The 12,543-nt window shown below is 41.0% G+C and overlaps 1 protein-coding gene across 1 annotated transcript in view; it reads right to left on the bottom strand.

Annotated features, from left to right (window-relative positions):
- Positions 1-8,573, bottom strand: part of LOC145411406 (macrophage mannose receptor 1-like) — a 49,115-nt gene extending 40,542 nt beyond the window's left edge. Inside the window, exon 1 of the mRNA XM_080281447.1 lies at positions 8,510-8,573. Within this exon, the coding sequence (XP_080137573.1) occupies positions 8,510-8,573 (64 nt within the window). The remainder of the gene's footprint in view (positions 1-8,509) is intronic.
- Positions 8,574-12,543: the final 3,970 nt, after the last annotated feature.

Here is a 12,543-nt window from a genome sequence, read left to right as displayed (position 1 = left end):
ACTGAGCTCATTATATAGGGGCCAGCAGAGATTGATACAACTTGTAAGAAGGACGCGCAAATGAAGCTATAGGGGACAAAGAGTTGACAATCCTGCTCTGAACAACAGAAAGAGCGGCTTACTCTACTTTAAGGGAGGAGGGGGGGGAGTGAGGTAGAACACGCTCGTGATCAAACATGCAGCATGCTGTACGTTAGAATTACACAAAGGATGATGAAATCATAGGCTATGTAACACCTCCCCACAAAGAAAAAGAAATTTACAAAGGAAATTTCTTATTACTCTAAAACAATCTGTCTAAAGTCTAGATAAGCAATCTGCAATAACATTTTCTTTCCCCTTGACATGTTGTATGTCTAATGAATACTCCTGAAGAAGTAGACTCCATCTTGTCAATCTCTGATTTTTATCTTTAAACTTACTAAGGAATTCCAGTGGGTTATGATCGGTATAAATGACTATGGGGTCAAAACCAGAACACAAATAAAATGAAAAATGCTGTAAACCCAAAATCAAGGCCAAAAGCTCTTTCTCAATAGTTGAGTAGTTCTTTTGAGGTGGAGTGAACTTCTTACTGTAATAAGATACAGGGTGTTCAATACCCTGATCATCCTCTTGCAGCAAAACAGCCCCAGCTCCTGTATCACTTGCGTCAACAGCCATCTTAAAAGGCTTAGCAAAATTTGGAGTAGCGAGCACTGGCTGACTTAATAGGATAGCTTTAAGTTTGTTGAAAGAGGATTCAGTTATCGGTCCAGACAAATTTAACTCCCTTTTTCAGTAGGTCTGTAAGCGGTGATACAAGAATTGAAAAGTTAAGAACAAATCTCCGGTAATAACCTACCATTCCCAAAAATCTTTGTAGCTCTTTCCTACTTTTAGGTCTGGGAAGATCACTTATAACCTGAACCTTAGCTCCTGGTGGTGCAACATGTCCATCACCAATTACGTACCCAAGGTACTGAACTTTAGCTCGACCAAACTCACACTTTGATAAATTAGCTACAAGATTAGCCTGAACCAAACGCTCAAGAAATTTACTGACATGGCATAGGTGATCTTTCCAGTTGTCACTGAAGATTATTACATCAATATAAACAACACACCCTGCCAAACCCTCTGTTACAACATTCATGAGCTTCTGAAATGTGGCTGGTGCATTCTTCATACCATATGGCATTACAGAACATGCAAAAGTCTTTCCTAGTGTTACAAAACATGAGTTCTCCCTAGCACGTTCAGTCATAGGTACTTGCCAGTATCCCTTTAACAAATCAAACTTACTTATGTACCTAGCCTTTCTGATCTTGTCTATGCAATCTTCCACGCTAGGGAGAGGGTAAGTGTCTGTTTTGGTTATCTGATTAACACGTCTGTAGTCGATGCAAAGCCGCTGTGACCCACCTGGCTTAGGGACTAGAGTGACAGGAGAACTCCACTCGCTTTGACTGGGCTCAATCATCTTCTCGATGAGAGGAACATTCACTGGGTTCACACGGTAAGGAGGCAGTTTTATTGGCTTTGCGTCTCCAACATCGACATCATGCATCAACACAGTGGTTCTTCCTGGAGTGGCACGGAACACTTGCGGGTACTCCTGCAGTAATGCCGAAAACTCCTGCCTTTCCTCGGGAGGTAGGTGAGAAAGCTTAGTCTGGAGATCATTCATGATTTCAGGATTCTTCCCCAAACTATCACTCAGGCTCATACTGCATGGGAGAGCTTCACTTGCAGACTCGGGTGGAACAGCTACAGTGCAGACTGGATTATTTTCGTCCCGCCTGTGATATAACTTTAGCATGTTGATGTGACAAAGTTGCTTGTTCTTTCTACGATCCGGAGTGGCGATGACATAGTTGACATCAATGAGTTTCTTCTCCACGAAATAAGGACCACTAAACTTGGCTTGAAGAGGTTGCCCATGAACCGGTAGCAGAATCAAAACCTGATCTCCTGGCTGAAAGTGGCGTAACCTGGACTTCTTATCATACCAAGTCTTCATCTTCTCCTGAGCAGCTCCTAAATTCTCTCTCGCCAGCTGTAAAGCAGTGGACAGCCGTTCTTTGAACTTCATCACATACTCCAGCAGGTTGACGTCATCTTCCTCCGACAGCCAGCATTCCTTGAGTAACTTAAGGGGTCCTCTTACTTCATGGCCAAACAGTAGTTCAAAAGGTGAGAAGCCCAGTGATTCATTTGGAGATTCTCTTGCGGCAAACACAACGAATGGAAGACCTTTATCCCAGTCTTTCTGATGTTCCAAACAGTATTTCTTGAGCATCGATTTGAGTGTTTGATGATATCTCTCCAACGCTCCTTGGGTCTGGGGATGGTAAGCTGAAGACGTGATCTGGGTGATGCCCAACTTTTTCAGAGACTGCTTGAAAACATTTGACATGAAATTACTTCCCCGGTCTGACTGTACCTCCTTGGGCAGACCAAACTTTGTGAAGAACCCTAGCATTTCCTTAACCACGTTCTTTGCTGAGATATTTCTAAGTGGAATGGCTTCAGGATAACGAGTAGCCATATCAATCAGGGTCAACACATAAGAAAATCCTGAAGAATTCTTAGGAAGAGGGCCCACAATATCCACCAACACACGGGCGAATGGCACCTCAAAAGGAGGAATGGGAACTAGAGGTGCAACCTTTTCTGTCTGATTACACTTCCCCACAACTTGACAGGTGTGACAAGACTTACAATACCAGGAATCATCCCTGAAGATACCTGGCCAGTAGAAGTGTTTCAAAATGCGTGCCATAGTCTTCCTCACTCCAAGGTGTCCTGCCAAACTGGAATCATGAGCCACTCTAATGATATCCTGCCTACAAACACAAGGGATGACAACTTGATGTACAACCTCCCATTCACAGTCGGCTGATGCTGTTGGGGGTCTCCACTTCCTCATAAGTACTCCTGACTTTACATAATAACAAGTAGAAGCACCGGCTGACTCTTCTTCACTGTAAGCAGAGTTAGCTAGACGTTTCAACTCAGGGTCAGCAACCTGCAACTCAACCAACTCTTGACGAGACAAATTATCAACACTACGGGGTACTGCCTCATCTGGTGAGTGGTCCAAATTAGCAAGAAAAGTGTCAGCTAGGATAACATCATCATCATCATTAGCCTTTAAATCACCAGTAACTTTAGACTTTGCCCTAGTGACAGCACATGCAGGGAACGCATCAGGGACATCACAATCCTGGGCCGCAGCCACTGGCTCACTAGACAACTGAGGAGCTGGACATACTTGACTTCCACCAATATCATTTCCAAGTAAGAAAGTTACACCTGACATTGGGAGTGTCTCAACCAACCCAACCATAACAGAACCATTAACAAAACCAGACTCTAAATTCACTCTGCACAGAGGGACAGAGAAGTAATTATTCCCTACACCTTGTAAGATTACAGTTTCATCAGAGGAATTAACATTAGAGACTAGAACACTGGTCAGCATAAGGGATTGGCAAGCACCTGTATCACGATATATTTTAACTGATTTCCTGTCATTACTGTCCAGAGGACTGACAAAACCATCAGACAGGAAATTAGCACATGAACTCTTGAGAGTGTCACCCACATTACTGCTCAAAAGAGGAGCTTCATCATGAGGATTTAATTTACCCCTCAAAGCAGGTTCAGTTAACTCAGCCAAAGAATTCTGGGAACTCTCAAGGGTGGACACTAGACCAATTGACTGAATATTTAAAGACTCCTTTTTGTTCACATCACGCTGTCTCCTGAAACATTTCTCCGTAGTATGACCAAGCTTACTACAATAAGTACATTTACTTTTCTGAAATCTAGAGGTGGAGCTGGTATTTACTTCCTGAGAAACATCATCTTTATTCTCTTTCCTGTTACCTGTACCCTGAGTAGAGGCAACGTACTTACTCTCAGCTTTCCCTTTTTCTTTAGAATATCTCTTGTGAGTGAGAACATATGCATCAGCTAAAACTGCAGCATCAGACAAATTATCTATTCTTCTTTCATGAAGATATAGGCTTTCATCTTTATTAACACACCTTTTGAAATCCTCCAGCAAAATCATCTGCTTAAATTTGTCAAAATCAGAATCCACATTCTTAGAATTTAACCACTGCTCTAACAGATCTTCTTTGATTTTTGCATACTCAACATGGGATTGCTTATCTTCCTTGTAAGTTGTCCTAAATTTTACTCTATAGGCTTCAGGAACAAGCTCATAGGCCTTAAGAATCAAGCTCTTAACTACATCATAATTATCAGATTGATCCTGAGGCATAAAATGATCCACAGGTATACATGGCGAGTGATGAGAAGGGTGGGTGGTGAATTGAGTGAAAGGAAGGCAATGATTGATTATGTGTGTGTGGATGAAAGGATGCGAAGATGTATATTGGATGCAAGAGTTTATAGAGGTTGGGGGAGTGGACTTTCTGACCACTACTTGGTGGTGGCCAGAGTTAAAGTTCAAGTAAGATGGAGGAATAGAAGAAGGGAAAGACGAGAGGAAGGAGTAGTTGCAAGGAGAGTGGAAAGGCTACAACAGGATGAGGAAAAGGCAGAGTATAAGAGAGAAGTGGAGGAACGATTGGGCAAATATGAGTTGGAGCAGATGGGGGACGTGGAAAGTGTGTGTAGAATATTTACAGAAGAAATATGTGCAGCATGTGATGTGGTGTGTGGAAGGAAGAGAAGACGGAGGGGGGTGCGAGGAACAGCGTGGTGGACTGAAGAGGTGAAACGGGCTGTGGCACAAAAGAAGAAAGCATACAATGAATGGATGAGAAATAGGGGCGTGGAAGAAGTTGAGAGGCGGAAGAGAGAGTTATATGTAGAAAGAAAGAGAGAGGTGAAAAGATTAGTAAGAGAGAGTAAGAAGAGAGTGGATGAGGAATTTGGAAGGAATTTGAGTGTAAAGTGGAGGGACTGTAAGAAAATGTTCTGGAAAGAGGTGAAAAGAGTAAGACAGGGTGGAAGTGAAGTTAGCAGGGGAGTGAAAGATAAAAATGGTAGATTACTAGTGGAGAAGGGAGAAAAAGTGAGCAGATGGAGAGAACACTTTAAGGAATTGTTGAACGTGGAGGATGGAAGTAATGCGAGTATAAGTGGCTGGGGAATGGCTGGAAGAAGGAGGGAGGTGAGAAGACAGGAAGAAATCAGTAGGATAGAAGTTGTGGAAGCAATGAAGAAAGTTTAATCAGGGAAAGCCCCAGGAATTGATGGAGTGTGTGGTGAAATGCTGAAGCATGGGGGAGAGATAGTAGTAGAATGGATGTGGAAGATGTGCAGATTGGCCTGGGAGGAAGGTAGAGTCCCGGAGGATTGGAAGTCAGGTATAATTATTCCCTTGTACAAAGGAAAAGGGGAAAAAGAAGTGTGTGGTAATCATAGGGGCATTTGTCTTCTTAGTATAATAGGAAAAGTGTATGGTAGGATACTTATTGACAGAGTTAGAGAAAGAACAGAGAAATTAGTTGGAGAAGAACAGGGAGGCTTTAGGAAGGGAAGAGGTTGTGTAGATCAGATATTCATTCTCAGATCTTTAGTGGAAAAGTTTCTAGAGAAGGGAAAGAAGTTATATGCGGCTTTCATGGATTTGGAGAAAGCATATGACAGGGTGGATAGACTAGGATTTTGGAAAGTGTTAAGAATATATGGAATAGATGGGAAGTTGTTGAATGCTGTGAAGAGTATGTACGATGGTGCGAAGGCTGCAGTGCGTGTGGATGGTGAACTAAGTGAATTTTTCTCTTTGAAAGTTGGTTTGAAACAGGGATGTGTCATGTCTCCATGGTTGTTCAATCTGTACATGGATGGGGTAATAAAAGAGGTACAAGGTAGGGTAGTGGATGTTGGAGTGGCCCTGGTGAGAGAGGATAGTGTTTGGAAACTCCCTGTACTGTTGTTTGCAGATGATACCGTGTTGTTGAGTGAAGACGAAGGGGAGCTGCAAGGCTTGGTGGATGAGTTTGAGAGAGTGTGTAAGAAACGGAATCTAAAGGTGAATGTAGGGAAGAGTAAAGTGATGGTCTTTGAGAGAGGTGAAGTCAGTGAATGTACAGCGAGGTTGGATGGTGAGGAATTGGAAAATGTGAGTACGTTTAAGTACTTGGGTAGTGTGATGAGTAAGGATGGAGGTTTGGAAGGTGAAGTGCTTGAAAGGGTACAGCAGGGAAGAAAGGTTGCTGGTTCTTTGAAAGTAGTGATAAGAAACAGGGAAGTGAGCATGGAAGTGAAAAAGTTACTACATGACAGTATTGTGATACCAACTCTAACGTATGGAAGTGAAGCTAGGACATTGTTGGAAGGACACAAGTCAAGAGTGAGAGCAGTGGAAATGAGTTATTTAAGAGGAGCCTGTGGAGCCACATGGAGAGACAGGCTGACGAATGAGGATATAAAGGACCGTTGTGGTGTTGATGTGGATGTGATAGGAAGCGTTATGAGGAATACACTGAGGTGGTTTGGCCATGTGGAGAGGATGGAGGGTCAAAGACTGACGAAGAGAGTGTATGTGAGTGAGGTGGAGGGGGAAAGAGGGAGGGGGAGGCCGAGGATGAGATGGAGAGATGGGGTGGAGAGGTATATGAGAGAGGGGGGTGTGAGTTGGGAGCAGGGGAGTGAAATGGCGGGGGACAGGGCGACTTGGAGGCGATTTGTTTGTGGCCACCCCAAACGGGATTGAGGCGTCTGGCAATAGATAGATAGATAGATAGATCCTGAGGCAAAGATGCATAAGTTACTTGAGCTTTACCGGTGAGAACAGTTTGAAGGAGTACTGGCCAATACTTTTTGGGCCAATTAAAACCTGTAGCTACCCTCTCAAACAACTGAAAATACTTTGTTAAATCAGATTCATTAAAAGGAGGGACAAGTTTAACATTTTAGCCACATCAAAATCATCAGAACTAGATGATCCAGTTCCACCTTGTTTCATGCGATACTCGTGGTCTGCCTGAATCCTAGCAATTTCAACTTGTGCCTCAGCCTCCTTAGCACGAGCCTGAGACTCAGCCTCCTTAGCATGAGACTTCGCCTCCTTAGCCTGAGACTCAGCCTCCTTAGCACGTGCTTGAAATTCAGCCTCCTTAACACGAGCCTCCTGCAGGGCTAGCTGTAACTTAGCTAATTCAATCTGCGTTTGCTCATTTGGAGGAGTTACATTAAACAAACTTTTATTAATCATGTCAACAATTTGATCTTTAGAATGATGAGAGCGAACAGCAATTCCCAATTGTTGAGCAACAAGCTAAAGTTCATTCTTTGTTCTGTTTTCTACATCACACACTGCTCATTTGACAAAAAATCTTTGGCTTCATCAAGCGTAGTAATAGTAGACATCATGAATAAATCACAGTCACAAAATATTAAGCAATATCCTTATGATAATATCCTGAATATCCTGATATGAGGTCGCCAAATTATGTTACGGAACAGAGAAAACTGTCCCGCAAAGTTCCAGGTTTAAAACAAAAGAGTTAGGTAAAATTACAAGTTAAAGTTTAATGCTCAAACTAACAACAAAACATTCAGGACTCATAAGGATAATGTAATGGTAAAAAACAGGTTAAATATATGGTTAACTGCAATAGCCTGTATTAACACGAAATTAGCAAGAGTAAATTTATCTAAGTCAGCCCTGATAAAATGAAAATACACTGGGTAATGCTCAGTGAATGCAAGATAAATTATTACAGGTACAAAATAATATTAATGATGGCTGGCAATAAGAACTTTACGTGAATTACAAAAACCTTTCTAGGCCTAAGAATTAACCTTATGCTACACAGTACAAGAAAAAATGCAACAACAGTTATACTCAAATTACACACAGCTGCTAGATGGTTGGAGACTTCCTGAACACTCACAATAATAACAACTGTACAGGGGAGGACAGAGATGTGAGCAAAATGAGGAGTAGATCTAAGTGGCAATGATGTAGAGACTGAGCTCATTATATAGGGGCCAGCAGAGATTGATACAACTTGTAAGAAGGACGCGCAAATGAAGCTATAGGGGACAAAGAGTTGACAATCCTGCTCTGAACAACAAAAAGAGCGACTTAGTCTACTATAAGGGAGGAGGGGGGGGGGAGTGAGGTAGAATACGCTCGTGATCAAACATGCAGCATGCTGTACGTTAGAATTACACAAAGGATGATGAAATCATAGGCTATGTAACAATATATATATATATATATATATATATATACCTAAGACTTTTTCCAAGGCCGAATGAGATAAGGTAATATAAACTAAACAGCGTTGGTGAGTTTCTGCATAATCGCTAGATAAACCTTGAAGCCGGAACCGAAACTGTTCTGGTCAGCAATTGCACAGCGACTCATGTGTAACGCATCATTCACGAAAGGCTACCTGTTTTTCATGGCAGATTGGTCAGGAGAGCGTGAAAGGAGAGAATGTTGTGAATCAAGTAAAAGTCGTGTTAGTGCTGGATATTGTTCGTAAGGCTTTGTTCATCTTTAGCGAATACGAAGGAGCTACGAAGCTCGTACGCAGGCCATCAAACAACCCTGCCCCCAAGACGCGGACTCGGTGACGCAGGTAGAGGTCAAGCATGGATCCAGGAGTGAATTTTGATGAGAGAAGTGGCAAAAAGACTTTGCGCACTGGGTCATAAAGAGACCGACGAAGCGTGCCCAAGTCACTGGGAAGTTTGGAGAACGGCACCGCACTTTAATATGTAGGTCAGCCAAAAGAAAGCAAGACTGATTCATCGTTATGCGAGCTCTGCGTTATAGAAATTTCACTGCCAGCTCTTTGAGAGGACAACTGAAAGCAGCTGCAGACACTAATATCAGCGACCAAGTCATTTGCAACTGCCTGCATGCAGTAAACCTTGCATCACGGAGACCAGCTGTGAGGAATCCTCTTCAACGCCCCAGGGTGACTTGCACGAACTGGTGCAGACAATACGAGAGGTGGATGTTACATCGATGGTCCCAGGTCCACTTTACGAATGAGTTTCGCTTCTAAATAAGCTTCAGTGATGGCAATGCATGGTTTTGACGGCCATCTGGTAAGCAATTCACTGATGCCACTTTCAGTAAACGTGACTGCTACGGAAGGGGCTCTCTACTGATTTGGGAAGGCATCAGCTTTCATCACCGAACTCCTCTCCTCCACATCAATGGGAACCTGAGAGCACAACACTGGCATGAGATCTTTAGCTCCATTGCGCTCCCTGCATTAAAATAATTGGTCTGGTCCAGTCTTTCAAAACGACAGTGCACATCCCCTTCGTGTTGGTATCGTCATCAGTTACCTGCAATTGTATCAGATCGTCAGAGTGCCATGGACAGCAAACCCTTCTAATTTGTCCCCCAGTGAACATATGGGATGCGTCGGGTCGAGCAGTCAGAAACCGCCATCCTGCCCTTGCTAACCAACAGCAGCTGGTACAGTTTCTTCAGCAGGAGTGGGCTGCCATTCCCCAAGCGACTGTTTGCACTGACATCCAGCCCATGCGTCGCCAGTATGTAGAATAACCTGTATTGCAGCAAATGATGGTCACACTCGCTTTAGACTCATTTGAAAAGAAAAAATGCGTCTTGGTGAAATACGGTAATTAACCTCCTTGTTTTAAGTCAATGTTTAGACGAGGTTTGGACTTTATTACAATTGTTTTTTATGTTGTCATGTTCTCAAAAGCTTGAATTAAATTTCCAAACTGATATAAGTTCATATGTCTTGTGGGATTTTTTTCCCAACTATTCTGCCTAGTGGCCCTTAACCTTATTGATATATATATATATATATATATATATATATATATATATATATATATATATATATATATATATATATATATATATATATAAATATATATATAAATATATATATATATATATATATATATATATATATATATATATATATATATATATATATACAGAGAGAGAGAGAGAAAGAGAGAGGGGGAAAATTATGGATTTTATCCTTCCGTCAAAATGAATAAATCGTCCAGTCTAAGTTTCCGTCAGATACTTTAGGGTATCAGTATACAGTACTAGCGAAAGTGTTAATTGTATTTATTGTAAGATAGTTTCGCATTCTCAGGATCCTAGCAGTTTCCGTAGCTAAGGAAAATATCAAGTCATTAACTTTAAAATACATGTGTGCGTCCATATCAACGAGGTATTTAAGGTGTGAAAGCAGTCATATCAAATATTTGAGGAAACCCCTGAAATCCCATAAGGCATAAACTATCTTCCAGTTTACCATTCATATATCCAGACCATTAAATTAGAATAGTTATTTCAAAGTGGATGGATTACACAGAGTCATCTATTTGTATCTTCTTTACTACGATTATCCAGCATGAATGAAATCGTATGGTCGCATCAAGAATAAGATTATGTATACGTCATGGTACTATAGGGATTAAGTGTTGACACACGGGAGTTACGAATCACCAATACGTTTGCGAAGATCCCCTCTCGTAGCTATAACTTTTTTTTTTTCTGGATTGTCGTGGAAATAGGAAAATAATTGATCTTCCAGTGGCTCCGGCGTTCTACAAAAATAAATCTTGTTTACGAGAGGAAAATTGCCGTGAGTATTTTTTTTAATGCAAAGACAAAGGGAGAAGGGTGAAGAAATTCTCCATATATCTTGTTCGTCCTACAACAGTAAACATAAGTATTGGTTGAAAATCCTTTGTGAATTCATTTCTCTGTATTTTTCAGGGACTCAGCAGCCACTCTCGCCCACCTGCTCAGCTCACACGCACGGCCGGGGACTTGTCAGGTAGGTCATCATCCTTCTAACCTGAAATGCCGTTTTTATGGTACTGGTAACAGTTGGTGCTGCTTCTGAACTCATTATGTGCTCTCTCTCTCTCTCTCTCTCTCTCTCTCTCTCTCTCTCTCTCTCTCTCTCTCTCTCTCTCTCTCTCTCTCGTGGGAAGCAAAGGAGATAACGTAGTATATCACAGTAGTACAACAAGAGATAAGGACTCAGACAATTAGTTTTAAGAACTATTGTTATGCTGGATTAAGAGAGAGAGAGACTGAACTGTCAAACGCTGTAATGTTCATTTTATGAGAGTGAATTTTCTTTCTCTTCAGCGGAGAAGTAAGTTCTCAGTTGTCAGTCACTGTAGTAAAGAAAGTAAATTTGGGAATGGTATATGCTTCATGATAATAATATTTGTTCTTCATTAATAGTTGTGATCATGCTGTGTATGTCGTTACATGTAATATACTATGGTAAATATATGTATAGAAACCCTTGCACCGGTACTCTGCCAGAAGTTTCCTTTTTTATTCGGGTATATAATTAATTTATATTAAACAGATTTTAATACTTATAAGAAGTTAAAAACAATGGAAATTATAGATATATATTTAAAATGTGTTTATGCTTTATGCAAAGAGAATTTGCGAATCTTTTCAAAAAATGTCTATGCATTTCATATATACTGTATATATATATATATATATATATATATAAATATTGCCTCTCTCTCTCTCTCTTTTTCGAACTGAATTAGAAAGGAAGTGACGAGCTTATTAAGTCAGAGTTTTTTACGATTAATGCACGAACAGTTTCAGTTATTATTATCAGAGGAGTGTAAAATTGATTGAATTAAGTGAGAATTAGTGATTTGATTATTAGATAGTCTAAAAGAGTAATCTTCCTCTGTACTAAATACAGTGTTAAATATCAGAGTGTTATTTTTGCTTGGCAACATCGTCACGACGCCAGACATACTAACTGCATGAAGAAAAAGCTTCATTTCTATCTCAGAGAAGTGCGGCAACATGATCTGGAAGTTTTCCCATTGGTATAATGTTTTAAAACGAACAGTTGTACGGCCTTATACAGGTACATCTTGCAACACTGGTAGAAATGACTGATCAGTACTTACCATCGCTGTCTAGAGAAAAATTTGACTGGGTTAGAGATCCCTTTGCGAATTCCAACTATTCAGATCTGACATTAGAGGAGGAGGAGAAAATGGCATTCACTTTGAGTGATTACACCTTGAAAACTAGAAAGCACACAGAGAGCGCATACCTATGTCAATGCCATTGCAGGATCCGGATCTGCCCCCAAATTCAACAAATTCTTTCTTGGCTCACGGCCAACCATTCAACAAAATTTCATTGATATTCATGAAGAAGTTTTGGAGATACCGTGCCGACAAACAATCCCAAAAAATTCCTGGATGAGAATAATAATCCTGATCACAACCAAAATCTGTTGGACTGTTTCATGGGCCATACCCTACCCCTCCAAAAATTTTCAGCAAAATCTATTCATAACTTTTTGAATAATCCTGGTAACAGACAGGCAAACAAACAAACAAACAAATAAACGCGGGCAAAAACATAACCTCCATGGCGGAGGTATTGAAAGACGGGAGTTTGCTGCTGGACCTTTTTTGGATATACAACCAGAAACAGTAGCCGAGCATCTCGTCAAGAGCATTATCCATTCTTCTACATTTCTCCACGACGTATTTTTGTGAATAGGGATTTTCAACTCTGACAGATATCAAAGACCAGAAAATAGAAAACTTATT

This window comes from Coenobita brevimanus, chromosome 89, assembly GCF_032717465.1.
Source record: "Coenobita brevimanus isolate Jiangsu-jjx chromosome 89, ASM3271746v2, whole genome shotgun sequence".
Taxonomy (NCBI): domain Eukaryota; kingdom Metazoa; phylum Arthropoda; class Malacostraca; order Decapoda; family Coenobitidae; genus Coenobita; species Coenobita brevimanus.
Note: the sequence above shows the minus strand (reverse complement) of the source record. Positions and strands in the feature narration are given on the sequence as shown.